This window comes from Varroa jacobsoni, unplaced genomic scaffold (genome assembly GCF_002532875.2).
Source record: "Varroa jacobsoni isolate VJ856 unplaced genomic scaffold, vjacob_1.0 scaffold_101, whole genome shotgun sequence".
Lineage (NCBI taxonomy): Eukaryota > Metazoa > Arthropoda > Arachnida > Mesostigmata > Varroidae > Varroa > Varroa jacobsoni.
Window position 1 is genome coordinate 365,196 of NW_019213003.1, and position 22,299 is coordinate 387,494.

General features: G+C 38.5%; 1 protein-coding gene and 1 long non-coding RNA gene across 2 annotated transcripts; one reads left to right on the forward strand and one right to left on the reverse strand.

The window, feature by feature from the left end:
* The first annotated feature begins 47 nt into the window (after positions 1-47).
* On the forward strand, positions 48-6,736 carry IleRS (Isoleucyl-tRNA synthetase). The gene is made up of 7 exons (XM_022841364.2): positions 48-349; positions 1,011-1,185; positions 1,730-1,958; positions 2,388-2,602; positions 2,888-3,150; positions 3,363-3,590; positions 4,147-6,736. The coding sequence occupies exons 1-7, from the start codon at positions 234-236 to the stop codon at positions 6,191-6,193; spliced, it is 3,273 nt and encodes a 1,090-aa protein (XP_022697099.1). The 5' UTR covers positions 48-233; the 3' UTR covers positions 6,194-6,736.
* A 6,698-nt stretch (positions 6,737-13,434) lies between these two features.
* Positions 13,435-21,680, reverse strand: LOC111265151 (uncharacterized). Its single transcript, XR_002683307.2, has 2 exons — positions 21,391-21,680; positions 13,435-14,213 (listed from the first exon to the last, which is right to left on the reverse strand). It is a non-coding gene; the product is annotated as an uncharacterized LOC111265151 (long non-coding RNA).
* Positions 21,681-22,299: the final 619 nt, after the last annotated feature.

Sequence of the window (22,299 nt, forward strand, 5' to 3'; positions counted from 1 at the left end):
ACGGAACCGCTTCCACTAAATATCGCACTTTTATGTTCCAGCACTACATGCGCCCTGTTCCAAGATTTTATCGTAGTGCTCTGCTGATCTCACCACGTTTATAAGAGACGTTCACAGTATAGCATAGACATTTCTGATTTGGTTTTTAGAAACGTGTATACTTGTTTCGTTCGTGGACAGGCAGAACAGTCAATTGAAATAAGTAAGCCAGAGCAGGAGGCTTCGTCCTCAGCATGGAGCAACTGCCAGAGAAAATTGACTTTCCTGACGAGGAAGAAAATACGTTAGAATTTTGGAATAAGATCGATGCATTTAAGACATGCCTTAAGCAATCGAAAGGAAAGTCCAGGTATGAATTATTCGATTTTATATATCTGATGTTATTAATAGCAGTACTACATAGCATCCGAAGAGCCCGTGTGTATTAGTATGTGGGGTTTACAACTAGCCATAAATTGGGACTCACTCAGAACAAAGTTTTTTTAACCTGCTCTGCATGTGAGTATATAGGTATATAGATATTTTATTTAACAAGTATTTATCTAATATCGCTTAAATGTTGAGCAATATAAAACAAAGCAAGAGTGTACTTTATAATTATATTGAATATAGGAAATTTTAGTCGCGTCTTGTTGTCTAGGGTTACTTTTTAATAGAAGCGTTATTGCCAAGGTAACTTCAAATCGTTTCAGATGAAAAACGATGAAACTATAGTCGAACCTGTAATTGAAAGCTGCTATTATGGCGTCTCTATAACCTGAGTACAACTTATAAGTTGGGTTTAACATTGCTGTGGCAAACGTCATTAAATTTGGCTGACGCAATGATGCATGATGTTTCAGCAGCATCATGGATTCACAGCCTCAGCTTTATGTGACCAGATAGAACGTAACTTAGTTCTATTCATCTGTTCGTCCTAATAAGTGTCCCTAATTTTATACTCGTTTTGGGCGGAATTGAAAATAAGTTTATTTATGGTTCTGCTTAAATTGTCTGTATCTCTATCTCAGATTTACATTTTATGATGGACCCCCATTCGCGACCGGTCTTCCACACTACGGCCACTTGCTGGCAGGGACCATTAAGGATATCATTCCGCGTTTCGCGCACCAAAGCGGATTTCACGTTGATCGACGTTTCGGATGGGATTGCCATGGACTTCCCGTTGAGCACGAAATAGACAAGGTGTCTGTCGTTGATGATTGTACGAGTATTGCCATTTTTAATTACGTTGTATGCACATTGAACAATACTTATATGTATATATATCGCTAATAGAATTAGTTGTTAGTCGGGTACGGTTTACAGTCTCATGTAATATGCGTCCTGCATTGCACATGGGCAATTACGTGTTGCGTCCATGCGTAATTGTTCGCAATTGAAATACTATATACTGCTGTATCGTGTAAAACTATATAGTGGCATAATGATAGTTCATAATTACTTACGCTGTTATAGCTTAAAGCATATCAATAATGCCAAAGCAAAGATCGTGTTATACCGCACCAATGTTCCCATAACTGAGTTCATGCATTTAAAAAACAGCTTATCGCGTAGCGCTACTATGAAGTAAATAAGGGGGAGAAAGCATGCTTATTATTATGAAAATTTAGTTACAGATTCTTTAAGCTAAGCAACGCTTTTAAGAAACACTTTTAGCGAGGAGGTAAAGATTGATGTACAACCGAATATCTATTAATAAATTGTTAGTTGTATATTCATCGAACAGGCGTTGGGGATAAAAGGACCCGAAGATGTCGCACGGATGGGCATCACGGCCTATAATGATGAATGCAGAAAGATCGTAATGAGGTATTCTACTCAATGGCGTGAAATAGTAACAAGACTCGGCCGATGGATAGACTTCGACAATGACTACAAAACTATGTATCCCTCATATATGGAAAGCGTTTGGTGGATCTTCAAACAGCTATATAACAAAGGATTCGTCTATAAAGGTGTGGCCTTTCTATGCGATTACTAAGCTAATCTGTCCCATGGGGCCAGCTCAAGTAAAGTCAGTCGAAAAATCTTGAAAAGCCCGACGAGGGTGATTAGTGCTATTATTCGAAAATAAAGTTTCAAAAACAGAAATTCCAGTTTTATGACAGAGACCCGTATCTTTCATGACACTAAAAGTGTCCAATGTGTATCTAAATTTTTATTACATTCAGATGCCGCCACTCTCCATTTCTTCGTTTTTGATCTATGCACGACTCTGATATGTACACGAGCTTCATCCTACGATTGTGTAAATGATCACTTTTAGTGTTGCTTTATTATGGCGAATGAAGAACCTATAATGACGTAATGGAATGTAGTATACAAAACAACACCACGCTTTTGGTTTGTCTTTATTAACGTTTTGCATGTGATAATACCTGCAGGCGTTAAAGTGATGCCGTACTCTACCGCTTGCAATACGCCTTTATCAAACTTCGAAGCTGGTCAGAACTATAAGGAAGTTTTGGACCCGGCTATTGTCGTCTCCTTCCCCTTAGACGAAGATCCACAAGTTTCACTTGTGGCTTGGACGACTACCCCTTGGACATTACCCAGCAACCTCGCGGTTTGCGTGCACCCTGAACTCACTTATGTCCAGGTTAGTGTGGGTATATTACAGCTTCAGCTAGTGCTTAACCCTGGCCAAAAATATGTGTATCTGGTTGTGTGTATTCCGTCTTCGTCAAATATGGATAATTTTTGTTGTCTATTAACATTATTGACGTTGCTATAGGCTTTAATGGACCTAACAGTTGCCGCAGTAAACAATTTAGTTAATAATAATACGATGCCGTGCAATTCAGTAGCGTTGAATTGATCGGCTTAATGATTTTAATTTTCCACATATTTCTCCGCTTATCCTCTTCGGTTATGCTACTTTTAGGTGGAGGCAATAGCAACTCAAGCTCAGTATATTCTTCTGGAATGTCGCCTGTCAGAGCTGTTTAAAAAGGCAGATGATTATAAAGTTCTGTCAAAGTTTAAGGGTAAAACTCTTAAGAATAAAGGCTACGAACCGCTGCTTCCTTATTTCGCACATTTGAAGCAGCAAGGAGCTTTTCGAGTACTTTGTGACGAATATGTTACAGAGGACAACGGTACCGGTGTTGTCCACCAGTCGCCATACTGCGGAGAAGACGATTTCAGGTACTTCATAGTGGAAAAAACTGTAAAAAACTGTTTTTTTTTACTGTGAATTTTACAAAAAAAAGTATTTTAACGACCGTTATTAATCCATTTGCCATCTAATTAATAAAAATATAGCTACGTATAAAAGGTTAATATTACACCTATGTATTGAAAAGCTTTTTGTTTTTTGAACGGATTTAAATTTACGTTGCTTCTGCTGTTCTTGATAGGATCTGTCTTTCAAATGGTGTTATTACGAAAAATCAAGAGATAGTGTGCCCGTTGGACCCATCAGGCCACTTTGTTGATCCTGTCGTCGATTTTAAGGGAATGTACGTCAAGGACGCAGATAAGCAGATTATTGCTCATCTCAAAAAGCTTGGACGGCTTGTGCAAGCTGGCACAATCAAGCACAGCTATCCTTTCTGCTGGCGCTCTGATACACCGCTCCTCTACAGGTGAGATAATGCAATAGATATTCGCCAACAAGTTCTGCTTATATATAATTTTATACATATATTCTCATATCATGTACTCAGCTTTTATGTTATATGGGGTAGTTAAGTCTGCTTAGTGTACACAAAAATCTTCCGCTGTAAAAAATAGGTTTGAATTTGGCATTTTCGTAGAAGGTACAGGACTTGAAAAATAACAGGACGCACCGACTGCTCGCTTGTTTTGTACATAGATATGTATATTTAACAGAATCCACCCTGTTTGTAGTGCTAGGGTTTATAAAGTAATCAAACTAGATCACTGCAATATGGTCTATATATTTATTGTAATGACAACACTATATATTATAGATGCTTATATAATAAGCTTGATCGGATGGTTGATGCATTACGTGCTTCGAGGTAGCGAAGATACGACGAAATAAGTGCCCAGGCGAAACCAGAATCAGCTATTTTTCTTTCCTCCTGACAAAGTTTTTCCTGTACCGAATGTAATAAAATGCGCTTCCAAGCAATGACTTGCTTCAGAATCTAATGTATTTTCATTACATGATTTCAGAGCTATCCCTTCGTGGTTCGTTCGCGTAGAACATATGCGCGAAAGGCTCCTGTCGTCCAATGTGGAAACTTATTGGGTACCAGACTTCGTGAAGGACAAACGATTTGCCAACTGGCTTCGCCAAGCTCGTGATTGGGCTATATCTCGTAACCGATACTGGGGAACGCCTATTCCGCTCTGGATATCTGACGATGCAGAGGAAATTATTTGCCTCGGCTCCATTGAGGAACTCGAGAAACTTAGTGGCCAGAAGGTCACGGACCTACACCGGGAAATTATAGATGACATCGAAATTCCTTCGCGCCTGGGCAAAGGTTTTCTAAGAAGAATACCGGAAGTATTTGACTGCTGGTTTGAGTCTGGCTCGATGCCTTACGCTCAGCAGCATTTCCCGTTCGAGAACAAAAAAGACTTTGATAATTGGTTCCCAGCTGATTTTATAGCTGAAGGCGTTGATCAGACCCGCGGCTGGTTCTATACGTTAATGGTGTTGAGTACAGCACTCTTTGGCAAAGCGCCATTTAAAAATCTGATCTGCAACGGCCTTGTGCTAGCGTCTGATGGCCAGAAAATGTCCAAACGCAAAAAAAACTACCCCGACCCTACCGAGATTATCAGGATGTATGGGGCTGATGCTCTTCGGCTGTATCTTATTAACTCGCCAGCTGTAAAAGCTGAAAACCTTCGATTCAAGGAGGAGGGAGTACGTGACATTCTCAAAGATGTTTTTTTGCCATGGTATAATGCGTTCCGCTTTCTCTTGCAAAACATTGCATTATACGAAAAGACAAATGGAAACAAATTTGAGTTCAAGGAGCCTAAGAAAATAACTAATACAATGGATAAATGGATTCTTTCGTACTCAAATAGTCTTGTTAGCTTCGTGAAGCAAGAAATGAAAGCATACAGGCTGTACACTGTTGTTCCACGCCTACTCAAGTATATTGATAATCTAACTAACTGGTACGTTCGTATGAATCGTAAAAGACTAAAAGGCAACGATGGCAAGGAGGATTGCCTGCAGAGTTTGCAAACTCTTTTTTCGGTTCTCTTTATCCTTAACAGGCTAATGGCAGCTTTTACACCGTTCCTCACTGAGTTCATGTATCAAAGACAAAAATCGTTCCTACCGAAAGATGAAGTTAAGGACTCAATTCATTATTTGATGCTTCCTGAAGTAGATGAATCCCTCATTGACAGCACTGTTGAAAGAAGAGTAGTTCGCATGCAAACTGTCATTGAGTTGGGTCGAGTTCTTCGGGATCGCAATGCTCTGCCACTAAAGTATCCTCTCATGGAAGTTGTCGTTATTCAGAGAGAGGATGAGTACCTCAATGATTTGAAGGTCATGGAAAATTATATCCTGGAAGAACTAAACGTGAAAAAGCTAACACCTAGCAAAGACAAGCAGTTGTTCGGTGTGTCGATGAAGGCCGAGCCAGATATTAAAGCACTAGGCCTTAGGTTGCGAAATAAATCCAAAATAGTAGGAAATGCCATCCGAACTCTTAGCGATGCTGACATACAAAATCACCTTTTAGGAGGGAAGTTGGTAGTATGCGGAGAGGCTCTACAGGAAGGTGACATCCGAGTACAATACTCGTTCGAGGGTCAGGCTATCGAAAGGTATGAAGCTCATTCAGAGGGAGACGTGCTAGTTTTACTAGACATCCTGCCTGATGAGAACATGATCAACGAAGGACTGGCTCGTGAAGTGATCAATCGTATCCAAAAGTTGCGTAAGAAAGCCCACCTTGTACCTACTGATCCAATTAGTGTGTATATCACCGCAGAGCCCGCTGACAGCGTTGTGGGCAAAGTTGTCGAAAGTCATAGCGAGTTTATAAGGAACACATTGAAAACACCTTTGCTGATTAATAAGTTTGACAACGAGCTTGATCTAGTCGAACAAGAAACCCGGGAGCTGAGGGATGCCAAGCTGACCGTTGTAATTGGATTACCTAAAGGAACAAAACGTACGATGGAGCAGCAAACTACTGTCAAGGATGATGTTAAAAAAGCCTGCTCAAAATCTTCCGACGACTAGAAGTGGGTAACCAGTGAAATGTTAGCCAGTAAAGTGCCGTCATGCAAATTCGTCAAAGCAGATATAAACGGCAAGAAATTCACCATTCTGCTTGAAAAGTCCGCAGGTCAAAACGATTTGGGGTCAGAACGACTAAAACAACTGAAAGGCACCGAAAATGCTTCACCCCATTGGATGAACCCAACTGTAAATTTGTAAATGCATGTCTCGAAAATCGCATTGGTACGGTGTTATTGGAGAATCCTGTGGCAAAGTAGTAGATGCAAAAAGACTCGTCATTCTAGTATCTTCGGGGTACTGTCAGTGCAAACTTTCACATTATTCTACGCCGCGGTCCTTACCAAGAAGCTTACTGCTGTGAGCAAAACTGTCTGTGCTAGTAGACGCTAAGTAGCTTGAGTGCTGATAAGTTTATATAAACTTATCAGCACATTAAGTTATAAGTTACATTAAAGGTATAATAATACTTTCCCTTTAGTAACTGAGAAAAAAACAGTTCTAGGTGCCTTGTCTGAATATATAAACATTTGAATGATTTCATCACGCCTGCGTCTTTCTTGTATAGATATAAAGTTTCTATGTTTTACTAGTACTAATGATACTAACCTATTATAGATTACGGGTTTTAGTCAGTAGCGATCTCAAAAGTCGGTAAACAATTACATACGTTCGTAAGTATGTTCAATATATGAATTCGTATAAATATCGAATATCGAGAAAGTGGAGATTTTTTTTCTTGCATTTTTTAAGTTTATATTGGATGTACCTAGAATACTCACCTCCTTTTACTTATTCTTCTGAATTTTACTCCATAATAGATATGAGGTTGTTTGAAACTATTTAGGGGGTCTTAAAACTTCAACGGCGGAATATAGCTAACCTGTTTACTGCAATAATAAGTAAGTAATAATTCGGGATATTATAAAAGTATGCATTCGTAAAGTTTTCATGCAATATAGCCGAGATCCACCTTGGCTAAAGTCGCCTTTTTGTTAATTGTTTTTCTTTGTGCCAAAACTATTAGTGGATATGAACTCGTTTCATCGCATTTTTCGTCTGAAGCTTCTGTAGTAATCGTATCTAAATGTATTGATAATTATATCGATGAACTGATAATCGTACTCATAGAGACTTCAATTATTTTTTTTACGTACATTTACCATATTTTTACTTAACTTCTGTTGCTTTTCTTGTAAAGTACATAAAAAAAAAATATATATATATATATACAGTGGGTCTTTTGCAACAAAGCAATTCATATTCAATTGTGAATCGAGAATTTAAAGGTTAGAATTACTTATTAAGGTTAGAACTAAAGATATAATAAATGTGGAGGTCTGGACAGTTTCAGAGACTATTTGAAACTCTATACTGGCTCTAAAAGATATACAAAGTGCTCTAATTGTAAGCTTCACACATAGCTCTCGTATATGCTCATACTTGTTAGGAAAAGCTTCATGTACCATCTGATGTACTGATGAAAACTGTGCGAAAGTGCGTTGAGCTGAAATTACGTAACATAAAAACTGCCTTTACAACTCCAATACTGTATTTAAATTTTGAATAGTATATCTAGGTACCGTCTTACAGAGAACGCTGATAGGTAAAAGATTACGGAACGCTCTTTCACATATCAATACATTCATCGCAGTATTGTGCATTACAGAGAGCTATAAAATAGCACAAATGCAAGCTTTCAAAACCAGCTTCAGTGTCTAACATTTTCCTTGGTAGTTCTCGACATAAAGCAGTGGTTCTATGAAGGCCACGAAATAAAGGCGCTCGGCCTCGTAGCCGCGCAACCTCTGTATGTGTGTATTTGGTTTTGTTTCATCTTCTCCTTCAAGAATATTCATAACGATATCCGTGGAATCCTTCGGCCTTGGCCTAACTTTTTACTGAGTGGCTACTGCACTACAAGGTAATAAATTCGGCTGTACTTCTGTAGCCATGACGAGAGTCTTCTACTTGCATAACCCCTAACCACGTCAAATTAATAGCATCCTCGAGTAAAGCACTGTGACACTTTCTTAGAGCTTCATGTTTTTCGTAACTAACTTATCTACGGGACGGATGTTACGTTTACCCTTATATACATCGCATTAGCAAAGAGGCCTGCAGAAGTGTGGTAGCAGTGAAGATGATAATGCTCGCCAAGCTTGGTTTTTTTCCCGATTTCTGAGGCCTATGATATATCTTGAAAAAATCCTATCAAAATACGCCTTTATCGTAAGGGACAGAGTATACCTTTAGGATAGGCGATCACTAGGCAATACTTATGCCGGTTGACTCAGGTCGCTGATTAAATAAACCATATTTACAACATATCATAGATGCCATGCTGTATCATACATTGTAAATCACATATTACGGTAATGAAAAATGGCTATCAAAAGCATATGTAGATTTATATAAGCTTAATTCTCCATATGAACATAAATCAGTAACGAAGGCTATTTATATGTAAAGTTAAGCATTCCCCTGTACTCGTTCTATTTCGCATTAGCCAAAAGTACGAATAAAGAATGTACGGTTAGCATATTAGGAAATGCAAACAATGTCGCCAGCGTACATGTGCATAAAGTCCAATGCTGTAGTTATATCTGACACTGAGTTATTCTTAAAACGTAAGCGTAATATGTTCTAGTTTCGGTTCGTCTAACAAGCGCGGCCTTTACGCAAACTTTTACGAAAACTGGCCTACTAGTTTAATACGTGGCAGTAACATAGTTGGAACAAAGTTTTGTTCCAGTTATCTGGCTTTGTTTCATCTTCTTTTTACTGCGTTCTCTATAGTAACAAGGATCCTTATAAGGACGTCCATGGATTATCCTGGTCTAGGCTTAAGCTTTTATCGAGTGGGTATTGCTCTGTAGGACAACGCCTTAACACATTCGCCATCTGATCGCAAAAAAACTCGCTAATAAATAAGATAATGAGTAATATTACCTGTTTTGCTTTAACTTATTTCATATGGCTTATAATTCAAATTGTAGTCTTAACGACAGATGGTACCGGTATCAGCTTCGCAAATGTCTGCACGTTATACAATTCGGGTTTATTGGTAAGTGATTAGCCGAGTGATAAATACGGTCTAATAACGAAATGCGAGCGAGTGACATCTGAATGTGCAAGAAAATCTCGTGCACTTAATTATTAGTTGCCTTCATACGAACTTATTTCACAAAGCTGCCAGCCGATAATATTTAGATATACATTGTCGGTGGTGGCAGTGGTTACCTAATAGAAATTAATTCAGTTTTCCTGACGCAGTAGAAAAAACGGGAACTATTGATGTGTATCAAATCGTAAAAACAGATATATGTACATACGGAATGTACGCCAGCGGAACCGCTCGAGATCTTTAAGGCGGGTCGGCGCATAGGTTTTTCGTTGAAGCCTTGTTAGCAACAGAAGGATTCATAGCCTGTAGCAAGTTACTTGTAAGCCCCTGCCTCCGCCTATCGCCCGCTTCATGCGATACGTTCTGTACCCGCCAACTAAGCAATCTGCATTCGGCCTTCGTTCGGTGAGTATCTTTGAGAAGGAGAAAAGTGTGCGTGTCTGTGGGTCTGAGTATATTCGTGTATACCAAATTTGTGAAAGGCGTATAGTCTTTCATTGGCACGTATTTATATGCGTGTCAGTGCTGGTCGGATTTCAAAAAGGTCAGAGAATCATCTTCTCGAATCCGTTCAGTTATAAATTGTTCTTAATGGCTATCCTTATGCTGGGGCTTTAATACTAGGATAAAGGAATATTGCTTTTCATAACGAGCAAGGATATTCGGCTGTTGTTTTCAGTGTTCTAGAGAGTAGGAGACTGTGACATGGTTCGTTAACGGGCTTAGACAAGAAAGAAACTATCGTCGAATGATATTTAGAAGCTATGCAGAGCTTGTGATAGCTCTTATAAAAAGTGTCCGTTACATCTATACATCACATAAGTTGTTATACATGTTAATTCTATGTTTCCAACGGAGTAACCGACTAGTGCTTAGCGCGGTTTTCTTTTCTAATTTGCCACTGCAATTGGTAGTACAAATCCAATAGTTTAAAATGGAACATTGTAATTCATGGTTTATATATATTTGACCTGTCTCACGGTTTTCGAACGACATTAGATGTACGTACAACCAGTTAAACGAAACAACCTATGAGAAACATAATCCATTGATTGTTTTACTTCATAACTAGATGTACATCACTGATATTGTGTTTGCGAGTCGTGAGATGTTATGTCTTGCGTGTGTGAAAAAACTATATGCACTATATGACGATGCAGTTCTTCGAACTTGGGTGGACCCAATCTACGCAAGGTAAATTGACAGGGCATCAGCGAAATCAAAAGCTGAATATAGTTAAATTTCAACTTGGTCCTAATCTGTAAGAATGGTAACCACTCCGAGCGTAATAGACAGGAGAAGCCTGCTCAAACGTTCAACGTGTTTTAGTGAGTGTTAGATTGAAACTTTTTCAAAACTTACGATTTGTTCATAGATTACGTAAGTGATTCACCAGTTGTTGCTGTTTAAGATGTAAAAAAAAGTTGTGTGTAATTTATTCAGTCGACCTACTGATGCTGCAGATAGAAATCATATAATTGCATAATACAACCACGAGCAACTTTAGATTTTTATGACAATCATGTTACTTTACATGTTGCTTAGCATAATAAGATGATAGAACTACTGCACTCCGTAGTATCCATATGGCATCATCAGACAATAACTTACACAATAGCCATTGTAAGCCTCAGGCTCTGTTAAATAACTTTCGACATAAACCTATGCTTTGGACTGGTGAGACGGGAATAGAACTGAGTGATTCTTTTTGGCTGAGATTTATGTTTATTAGAGCGAAAATTACTAACAACGAAAATCAATATTTTGAGTTATAAAGATAAGAAACTTTATATGTTAACAGTTAAGACCTAAAAAACTTTTATTGTTCGAGCTATTGCACCTTCCATAATTTATAGCATGTTAGCTTGAAGAACTTATCTTTTAAATTAACTATGGGACCATTCTGCGGAATATGATTTGTTATGTATTTCAATGTCCGAGTGCTAGTAACAAGATCATGTAGTATGACAGATACGGTCTTCTATATAATTTCTACTGCAAATTTAGGCATTTGACAAATGTTATTTTATTGTTGGTATTTTTTTATCATTTTTTTAATTATTATTTCATCATTGAAAGCAAAACTCGCTACGAGTTATTATTATTGCTAGTCTTATTATTATTATTAAAGTAAAAGATATTTCGCCGGAAGGCGGCATATTTCAATAATTCCACAACGTTCGAATGACCGCGCACGTAAATTTTGTTACGTATTTATAAAAACAAGCTTTATATCTTTTATAGCTTTTTAAGCTTTATATATATATATATATATATGAATAGTTATGGCGAACGGTGCGCTGACCGCTTCAATGGCCGGTTCGTTTTAGGCTATCTCGTTACCTGCTTCTAATGATGTATTATTATATGCTAATAGCTTGCGGTACTGCGGTCAAAGACAATATACAGACATGATAGCTGTCATCTCATATGTATACTAAAAGGCTATTGAGAAGCTGGGCGAACGGCCAGACTTACACAGCCGATCTGTGATAATATGGGATGGTGACCGCTATATGATTGGGGAGCCGCTACTGTAGAAACCAAGAAAAAACAAGAGAACAAACATGTTCATATAAACAGTTGCACAATGAAGTCCTATCACTTAGATGTTAGGCATCTACACATCTAATTAATAATGTACTGAACTTAAATAGGTCAGGTTTGCCCATGATACATTCTAGAAAGCGTACAAAACCGTATTTATTCATTTCAACATTAAGACAAAGAAAACATTGTCGATTTAAAAGACGTTTGGCTCGTTAGTGAAATTACAAGAAAATCCGCACCGAAATTGGCATGAGGATCTTTGTCGATCTAATGAGGCAGTTTCGCTTAGCTATTTGAAATCCTTAAGAAATGTGGAAGAAAGGCAATAGAGCTGCATAATGTTAATTTTTCATATAATCCTTCACATGAGAAGTCCACCTGTTTTCTGTGGAAATTTTAAATATGGAATAACTATGACGTTGCCTGCATTAGCGTTTCTACGGCAGACAACGGAATGTGTATGTCCCATGAATGCGGTCTGCCTTTGTAGACGCTAAACGCGATAACAAATTAAGATTTACATACCTCTTGTCATAATACGGTCGTCAGTAATGGTTGTATGGCCACTGGCGTTTACGCCTTTTCTGAATGACTGTTTTAATGGATATAACGGTTAACTTACCTTGGAAAAAATCGTTTTTCATGCATTTTACACCAGAAAACCAGCAACAAATGTACTTCATGGACAAGCGTATGGTTGACATTCTGTTTACCCTATTCCTCTGTCCAAAGTTTCATGTCAGTCTATACAATGTTTTCGGACTGATGGCGCCTGCGAAACTGAAATTTGTAGAATATGTGGGTGGATAGCAGTAAAAAAGAGTTTATAGAAATGTGTTTCTAATCATCCACCTCCATTTTAAAATGGACTGTATATTATTTGGGATACGGTCAATCATCCTTTACATTTCACTCGTTAGAAGCCCTCTCTAGGTGGGATGGATAGTGCGGTACCAGGGCAAGCGCCGATATGCTTGCGAGAAGGTTTTTTGTGTAATATGCGTACCTTGTCAGTGTGCAGTAACTACTGTTTACGTTCCATTATGGTCGGCAGGCAAGCTTACTGATAACTTGTGTTGTTTGTCAGTTATATCTTCACTATTTCACGAACGGACAAACCGTAGTAAAAGTACATTATTCTTTGTTTGAAAGGGTTGCATATGATGCCATAAAAAGTAGCAACTAATAATTTTTGAAGATCAGATTTAATATTTATGTCGTTAAATCTGTGCTGTGCTTAGAGAAAATAAGCAATAGTAAACAATCTGCCTATTTTCATTGCAATATTGGATACCGCAAACAGCGTTTTCGGGTTGTTCATTGCTTTATCTATGTGACCAAAATATACATACGCCTTTTATGATACATGAAAAATAGATTGATAATTGCTGAAAATCTGTAGAAAAATCCGTGTCGTATTGTTGCTGACCTGAAAGTATCAGTTGCATTTATGAACTTAGCTAATCGAATTTAAATGTATAGACTAGGCAATCCTTTAAAAATTAATTAAGTAGAGGTTCATACTAGAAACGAATAGTTTTTTTCTAAACTGCAATCAGGGTAGTAGTTAGGGTCAGAAGAATAATGTTTGTTTATTTTCAATATGGAATAATACGTTAGCCGACGTAATAGGACAAATTGGTCTATGTAGGCCATTATTTGTGATTCGATAACACGTATAACAAAACCAAATTTATTATATTAATAGCGACAAAATCTGAGAAGTAGCGGAATGGGCCGTGACCGATGAATCGCCTCGATGTTTATTCTCCAAGAAAGTCTTGCGCAATTCAGTTCTAATTTAAGGTATCGTGAAACATACTTTTCTTAAAAATCAATGAATATTAGCTTTGTAAAGTGCACCTTACGGATATTTCGTCCGTGAAAAAGTACTACGCCCTTCATTTTTCATCAAATTTTAGTGTACCTCGTCGATGACTGTTTTCGAAGCAACCTCTCCGGGACCCTGCTTCTGTGTTTGCTGTTTGAATCACTAGAACGAATTCGCTCGAGACTGATTTTGGCTCGCAATAGGCCCAACAGGTTTGTTCAAGCTGCTGCCGAGGATCGGCAAGCGCGGAAACGGTAAAGCAACGAACGAACGATGAGGATTTCAGGCGGCACAGGCTTGTGTTTTTCGCTCTTTTCATACGCAGGTTGAAACGCTGGAAACCTGTTGTTAAATAGCGTCGACGGGGCGTAAAATCAAGTCTAGCATGACCATAATTTTATCGATTCTGGAGGCCCTCGACTCACCAGTGTCCTCAGTTCTCAGTGTCCACTTCATGTACCTTCATCTCAGATGGTCACCTACAAGAGAAGAATTTGAGTTGACTTGCAGTTCGCCTGAAAAAATTGTCTTTTTGTTATTTTATATTCGTACGGATCGATGAACAAAGGCGCTGCAAGTTTGGACATTGATTAGTGAAAATTATTTGATACGATTCTTTTTATCGTATAGTACCAGTAGTCGAAGGGGATAGCAAAAATAACTACTATATGAAAAAAAAAAAAAACTTTGGTTTCCGAGGGCTTACTACACAAATGATATTTGGCAGACCATTTGAGAAGTGATGATGTTAGATCTATTTCACACAGCATTAGTTTTTTTAGATTTCGCGTAGCAGGCTGCGCGAACGGTGCTTTAATGTTGGGAATAGACAGACCGCTGGTTCTAATTTTCCCCCGTTCAGGTTTATATATTGTATTACACAAATACATAAAGAGCAGAACTGTAATTAACAATAACCTCTTTCGGGTCCTTTCCGGACTCACAAGTGAACTTGTGATTTCACAGTGAGGGCATTTTTACGACGATCCGATAGAGACGCTATTCTTAGAACATGCCCACGCAGCCACCACAAAATAATGGGAGAATTTAAATGTGTGCCTACTTCAACCTATTCCTAATATAACGTAAAATAACTAAATTAAGCAAAGGCTAAGGAAAAAATAATGCAGACCTTCAAGTCGCATTTCGTTGTTTTTCTAAAAGATCTTGCTGAGTGACGTGTGGAACACTTTTGCTTGTGACATTCAGAAGTTCAGTTGCAAAAGTGAATTCATGTTTCTCTGTGTGATGTATAGTGCATTGATTAAATATCAAGGGCTTTTAGCTAGATGGGGTGTATATCGTATATTTTTTAGCTTATTAAACTAGCTTAAACTAAAAAACTTTGATCCTGACAAAAAGCCATTTATAAACATAAAGGTTACCGGTCTAAATAGGATGACATCAAATGTATGGCTCGGTGCCAACACGATCATTTTCCAGGTGTAGCGATAATGTACGCAGTGATCGCCAACTGTAACCATTGTCTTTTGCTCACTACGTGTGAGTTCTTCTTCCTGACTTTGCTCTTACACGCTACTTTTTCAGGGCTTTTGAACAGTATTTCGCTATAGGACAACTTTTCGGTAAAAAGCAGACTTCACTGCGTCAAAAATGCCCTGTCAACACGTCGTGCCGTGGTTCTTTTCTCGGGCGAGGCAATCGTCAGGCTCGTTCAATAGAAACTAAGAACCATAAGCCATAGAAGCCGTTTCTCTGCAGATCGCCAATATCTACTTCTTGTGAAGAATGATAGCTATCCAACGGAACAAACAGTAATATGATTGGATTTGACGTCTTTTGTGTTATATTATTTGCAAGTTAATTTACAGTTACAAAGAATCACTTGGCGCTTTAATGCGGTGTTCTTGTTACTATAGGCCTTGGTATCGCTTGTTCCCACTAATTAAAGAATGCGCGCTTAATTAATGCTCCGATAGCTTGTGCAGCTATTGTTGTTAACTGTCTTTTATAGGCTAATTATAAATGCAGTATTACCTACAGCTGCGGTAGGGCCATCGCCGGTTTCAGAAGCATGCTACTAGAACTCTGTCGAGGCCTGTGTGTGATTTAGCTAGCCAGCTATATGAGCAGAGACGATATTGGATTTTAGATACCTGAGGAAGCTCCCTAAAAGTCAACAGCATCTAAAGGCATTGCTATTTACCAAAAACGTTAATGTCCAACCAGCCGCAATGTAATTACTTAAACTTTTAAATTTTTCATGTTTTTTTTTGACTACCTAATCTACCTACTTGCTTTGTCCTTGCTCTCACAACAGGACATACAATTTATCCTTTTTCAAGCTTCATTTAAATGCTATTCAAAAACTGCAAGAAGACTCATCAAATCGATCGTAGCTCCCGCCAGATGATTCCGTTTAATCCTGTAAGTGAGTGACACCTTTCTTTATAACCTCCATTATCTACCTTTCCAAAATCCACCGCGCCCCCTAAGGCACTGTTATCCTGTGCCTTATATTCTTTCTCCTCAATCATTCGCACGCAAGAACCAAGACCTTAACACTCTCTCGTCTACACATTAATGTTATTTAGACTACTGTACCATGTTGTGATGTCACGCAATACATTAACAGATCCCCTACGTTTTTACCCCTCCATAGCCGTTACCTGGTAGTCGTTGCATAATATATCCGTTAGTTGGAAAGCTGAAGTCAGACAAGGCCGTCTACACACCCGCAAGAAGAGATCCGTGACGTACACATCTATAGGCTGAGCAGGCCAAGTAGGACGAAATATTCAGAGAAAGAAACAAAAGGAAAGCTCAAACAGCTGAGAATTGAGCCTAAAAAATTGTATTATTTCTCTAATGCAGAACAAATTACGTGTTACTTTAAAGTGCCGTCGACGACGTTGGCATCGTGCTTGCTTACTGTACAACGACGGTGGTTTTCCGGTCAGCACAAGCCGTAACATATCAGACCCGATTATTTAATGCAATGCGCTGAGACACTTCGCGGTTTGATCGTCTAGTTTAGTGAGGGACACGCGGGCAGACACCTAAGAACACGCTCAGTAAGTAGATGAACATTGGTGGAAGACCAAGGAGCTATTTCCGCATCCTCGCAAAGGAAAATGTCAGCCAAGGTCGAATCAGCCCACCCATATCTTTATACCTGCTATCCCCATATACTTGGGTGCTCATGCAATCACCTTCAACAGAACAGGATAGTAACAGCCTTAGCAGTTAAGGAAAATAAAGACACTTGTTTACAAAACAATTTTCCTAGGCCAACGTAGTTGATGCCAATGGCAGCTGAACCATGCTCACCTCATTTGCTAAAACTGCGTTCACAAGAGGGTTTAGAGAACGTAAGCTGTTATACTGTAATTAAACATAGATGAATTGTTGCATCGACATATATACCAGTAATCTTAAATTCTCGAAAAAGCATCGACCGTTTCTTTCGCTAAATGACTTTAAGGACACACATCTCAGGTATTATGGGTCGCGTCGGGTCAGCGTTGGTCTTATGTAAAAGCTAAAATTACAGATCCCAAAATTAGAATGCTTTTATTTAGACTTAAAATAGAGCTTTCGTAATGATCGACCAGTTACAAAAAATACAGTTGTTGTGAAACTTAAACAACACCGACGTAAGGGTAAGCATGACATCGCCAAGGAACTAACTATATGCTACCAGATAATTCTGAACCTTTTAAAGAAAGCTAGCTACAAAAGAGTTCGAGTTTGAGTGCCACATGACTTGAGGCAAAGTAATTCCCTCGATCGTATTTCCATGCGTAAACCTCTGCTTCTCTATAAGATGGAACGAAATCGAGCTATTTCGAAAGAACTTGATCAAGGATGATGAAAAACGAATCACATACACAAATAGTAATGTGCAAATAGAAAAAACAATACGCTCTACAATTTGTAGCGAGGCTGGTGTCGAGAAAGGTGATGGCTGCGTGCTTGGTGGAATTAGAAAGGAATTGTACGAACAAGCGAAGACGCAACGTTCTAATACTTTTTGTCGAAATCGGGTATACGAAGTCTGCTCGCTCTTTGTGAATGTTGTGGTGAGAATTTCGGCCATGGTACAAGACTGGACCAACGAGGGCAAAATAACCAAGGCAAAAATCCGAGGTGTTGATAAAGTATACGCTTCCTGCTTACAATTTATTAGTAAGTAGTCTACGGATGTAAACGGTTTATCTCCTTAACCGGCCAACACAGGTTCCTGCAAGCTTATCTACAGTGTCCTGCGGGCCATCTCATATAAGTTTTTCCCAAACAAGTTTAAACCAAATGGAAACAATTTCGAAATGTTCTATAAGAGCTGCCAATTTAGACTATTTCGCTCTTAACAGGTAGCTATGATCACCACCGTATGCAGTTTACAGAAGCAGATACACTGTAGCTAATTCGTTCCTATAGGGTGCTATCTGCTTAAAAGTTTTTCTGCGCTGCTTGATAATACGAACGGATAAAGCACATAATACCCCCAAGAGCGCCCCACGTAGGACACTCACAAAACTCGTAAAAAACCTTCTATCAACTCATGATATTACGTAAGGCGGGTATTACATGAGACTAAATGCGTTGCCATAACAACCAGCAAGCTCTGCATCGTTCGAAGTATACGCCAAATGTGGGAATTTTTAAAACCCAACCGGCCTATTAATATACCAACGTAAAATCGAAACTCGGAAACGCAAGTCAGCACGCGTTATCACTGAGTAAAACATACGGTTTGTTCAGAACTCGACAGATCACATCTCCGTTGAAGATTCCAGTCTACCTGCCGCGCAACTTGCGTGCCACTCAAACGGGCAGCTGAAAAACGCCGCGAACGAGGTTCATCCATTTGGGAAGAATTCAATTGGCCGCTAAAAAATGGCCCTCCGTTGGCACCCGTATCATGTTTTTGCGAGCTCGCTTTTTCGAACGTAAATGGAATACTATTAGTCGTGAGCTGCAGGTGAGGCCTGAAGTTCCCACACAGCTTTGCCTTTAGGTACGACATTTTCAAGTACTGACAGATGCTTTTGTAGGCCTTTCTCACACAAGAATGTTCTTGACCCCCTCGACGCTTTCTAGCAATACGTCGGAGGTCTGCAGTTTTGCCGGCAAAGGCGCTTCATCTCACTGTTGACGCCGCGCACTGTTCAAACTTGAGTTTTTGTTAGCCCTTAGTCATATACTTTGACTTTTATCCTTCGCGCACACAAAATAAGCCGCTGCATTAGCCTGGACGAAACGAAGTCCCTGCTAGTCGAGTCAGCCAGGCTGCTCACCACCCTAGCGACGATCGTTTCACCACAGCAAATTTCTGCCATTGTCACCAACGTTAGGTTCGTAAGGGACTCAAAGTCAATGGCAGTGTACCGCGACCACCAGTGGCCAGCCATTTTTATTTTCCGCAGTTCAACAACGATTTGCCTAGCTTTAACGCGAAACTGCTCAACGAAAGAAGCCCCTAGCAGCCATACAACGCACAGAATTTAGTGACAATGATTATACACAACGTGATTTAATAACGTTCTTTATAGTATAGCTACATCGGCTGATGCTTCAGATTGTAAACCTGCCCAAATTGTCCACCTGTATTCTAGTTTATGCATCATAAACAATTTGTATACGGACAGCATACAATATTAAAATATAGGTGTTTGCTAATCATAGGATTCAGTAAAATATTCTCATTGTCCCTTTGTGTTTGAATACGTTTATTTATTACCTGAACCAGTCTAACTAAAGCTATTGTTGTTATTGCTATCTTTATTATTATTTTTTTGCTAAGTCACTATAAATCAACTGCGAAAGTGGTATCGAGGAGAGAGGTATATTTATTTATTTATTGTATGAGCTTGATTCGCGTATCGAGCGAGCTTCCTACAATGTTTCGAGAGGGTTTATGAGTCAAATTGCTGAACGGCAGTGTCTATTGCTGTTCTGGCTTTTCAGAATATGCCGCAGTCCCCTAGCAAATTAAGTATCGTTAACTTATGTGCGCAGTGCAGGATTCGATGATGTGTTAAGCCGATTTAAACAAAGAAAGCGCTTGAGGACTAAACTCAAGTCACACTTAATATTAATCGTTTCCTCTTATTTATTCACTTAGTTTATGACATTGTTGTTTTTTTTTGTTTGTTGGAAATTTTTACAGAGAAGTTGTTATATATCTGCAATAAACACAATGAGCTAAACAATTTCTGAAATCTAAAGCTTATCACGGAGGTATCGTTGTGGGGAGATTTTTGAGTAGAGGTAAAAAGAAGCAATTATTAGAAAAGAAGCAAACCTTGCTTCTTTTCTTCGTATAGAGGCGTTGAATGTTAATCGTTTTTGATGATATCAGATCGCCATAACGTTTTTGAATTTAAAGAATAAAATTTAAAGAAAAATTAAACATGCAGATACTGCTGCAAAATTACTGTCATCAGGATTAATAGTACTTACAATATTAAGTCTACTGAATAAATTATTATGGACGTTTCGGCTGATAACATAACATCATAATATATAGGGAAGAACTCAGCAGGTCTAAATACAAACACCAATACCCAACAGCACTTGCATCTGAATGTGATATACTGAATATGCTTTTTACTGGTCGCAGGTTCGTCCCATACTGCTTTGCCATTATACATTAAGGGTAACATCCCTTGTGAAGCGAATACTGTTGAACACAATGGTTTTCTCTCATATAGAGCAAATATGCTAATCGTTTGCTATTTTTTCTTTTGCCGTGTATGCTCAAGAAAGTCCTGCGCTTATCTCACTCAAAGTGGCCTTTGCTTTCAAGGCTTTCGATATAAAGACCTTAAGTAGGACATAAATAATAACGATGTTTAGTCCTAGTATCGACAGGAAACTTCCTACCCAAGAGCGAAGGGTACCGTAACTTGCCGTCGTGCTGGCGCTTGGTATAACGTAAACGGCATCTAAAAACACTTCCCGTTTGTCATAGAGTTTTAGCAATGTTTGCTTCTTTTCTTAATTGTTTTTGACGATACCAGATCGCCATAACATTTCTGAATTTAAAGAATAAAATTTTAAAAAAAATTAAACATGTATATTAGAATACTCATTGAAACAATGGCCCATTTCAGCATTACTCATTATTGTTAGTACTAGATATTCCAGATGCGCTTGTCTCTGATAATGTTTAATCAAATAGATGTTCCAAGTTCGACATCCTGTGCTGTCATGATGTTTTGATCTCGAAATACTGGCTAACGGAATTTAGTTGCAGAAACAACAGTCACCCGCAATCGATATCATTTTAGTTTTATGCATTTTTTGCGTATGTATATATCATATTATTTTTATGTATATATAAATTTATATATGTATAAATTATGTTTATTTATTATTATATTACAGGGCTTTTGTTCTCAGATGGTTAAATAAATGAAAGAAAACACATTTCTGATTTAATTTTCTTCCTCCTGGGACATTAATGAAAACGAAGTACACGGGTTCCAGTTAAAATGCGCTCTGGTTCAAAGTGATCTGATTCCCTAAAAAAATTTCACAGCGCCTAGGCTCATCAAAGGCAGAAGCTTCGCCGTCTAAAACAAGAACTTTGTGCATTGACTTGCTTCTGCCCGTAAAAAAACAATTTCACACGAATTTCAATAGCAAACACAACGAAAAACAAGAGCATACTAATCACATTACATGTTTGTAACTTAGGTAAGGACAGTGTCAGGAAGATATTACCTGGCTCGCTGTTAATTATCTAATGAGAGATCGCGTCGGTGTTTAGGAGTATAAGCTCAGCAGAGGTTCAATAAGAACGTTCTATGCACGTTTCATCGCCTTTAAGTTTCGCTCACTATATCCGGTTTGTGTGGCAGCGACACTCAGCAGCAGGGTCGTCTGCTTCTCGAACCTTTGTTGATATTCCTCTAAGCGCGGTTAGTGTAGCCGATTAACGAAATTCTTTTTTACTCGCTATTTTTTTTTAAAGCCCGGGAAAGTCTGCATTTTTTCTTCCAAGTTTCGTTTATTCTCATCACTGATAATGTACGCATACTACCTATAACAGACTTTTCTTATTTTTATCGATCTCATTTTTAATGCATTCAACAGAGATTTTCGATGCTACTTGATGTTTGCTGCAACTGAACTAGCCAAATATGCGTATGATAGCAAATAGAGACTATATACATATGTGTAGATACCTGTAAATCCAGTTGACTTACTATGTGGATCGTAACTGTAAATATAATACTTTGACTATACATTAGATGTACGCGTGGCCATGTGGCTATCGACAGAGAAGGTTTGGATACAGAAAATTTGGTGGTTGTTGAATGGTTAGACTATCACTACTAGTAGCCTATAATACTAGTAAAAGTACGATTAATATGTTCGTACTGACGTGCCATGTTTGTCTCGCAAAATAAATGTACAAAGTGTGGTTGCGGCCGCTCATAATTGTCGTTGTCATACAACAAACATTTTTTATGTGGCTAAAATTTCTTTTCACCTTAACATTTCTCATTATTTTATTCTGCAAAAATATGTTAAAAGCGTTTATTTGAATTAGCAGGATTCTTCCCGCTTCTTCACGATTGCTATATGAACACAGTAAAAGAAGAACTTCCCACGTATGATCTGTTTTTA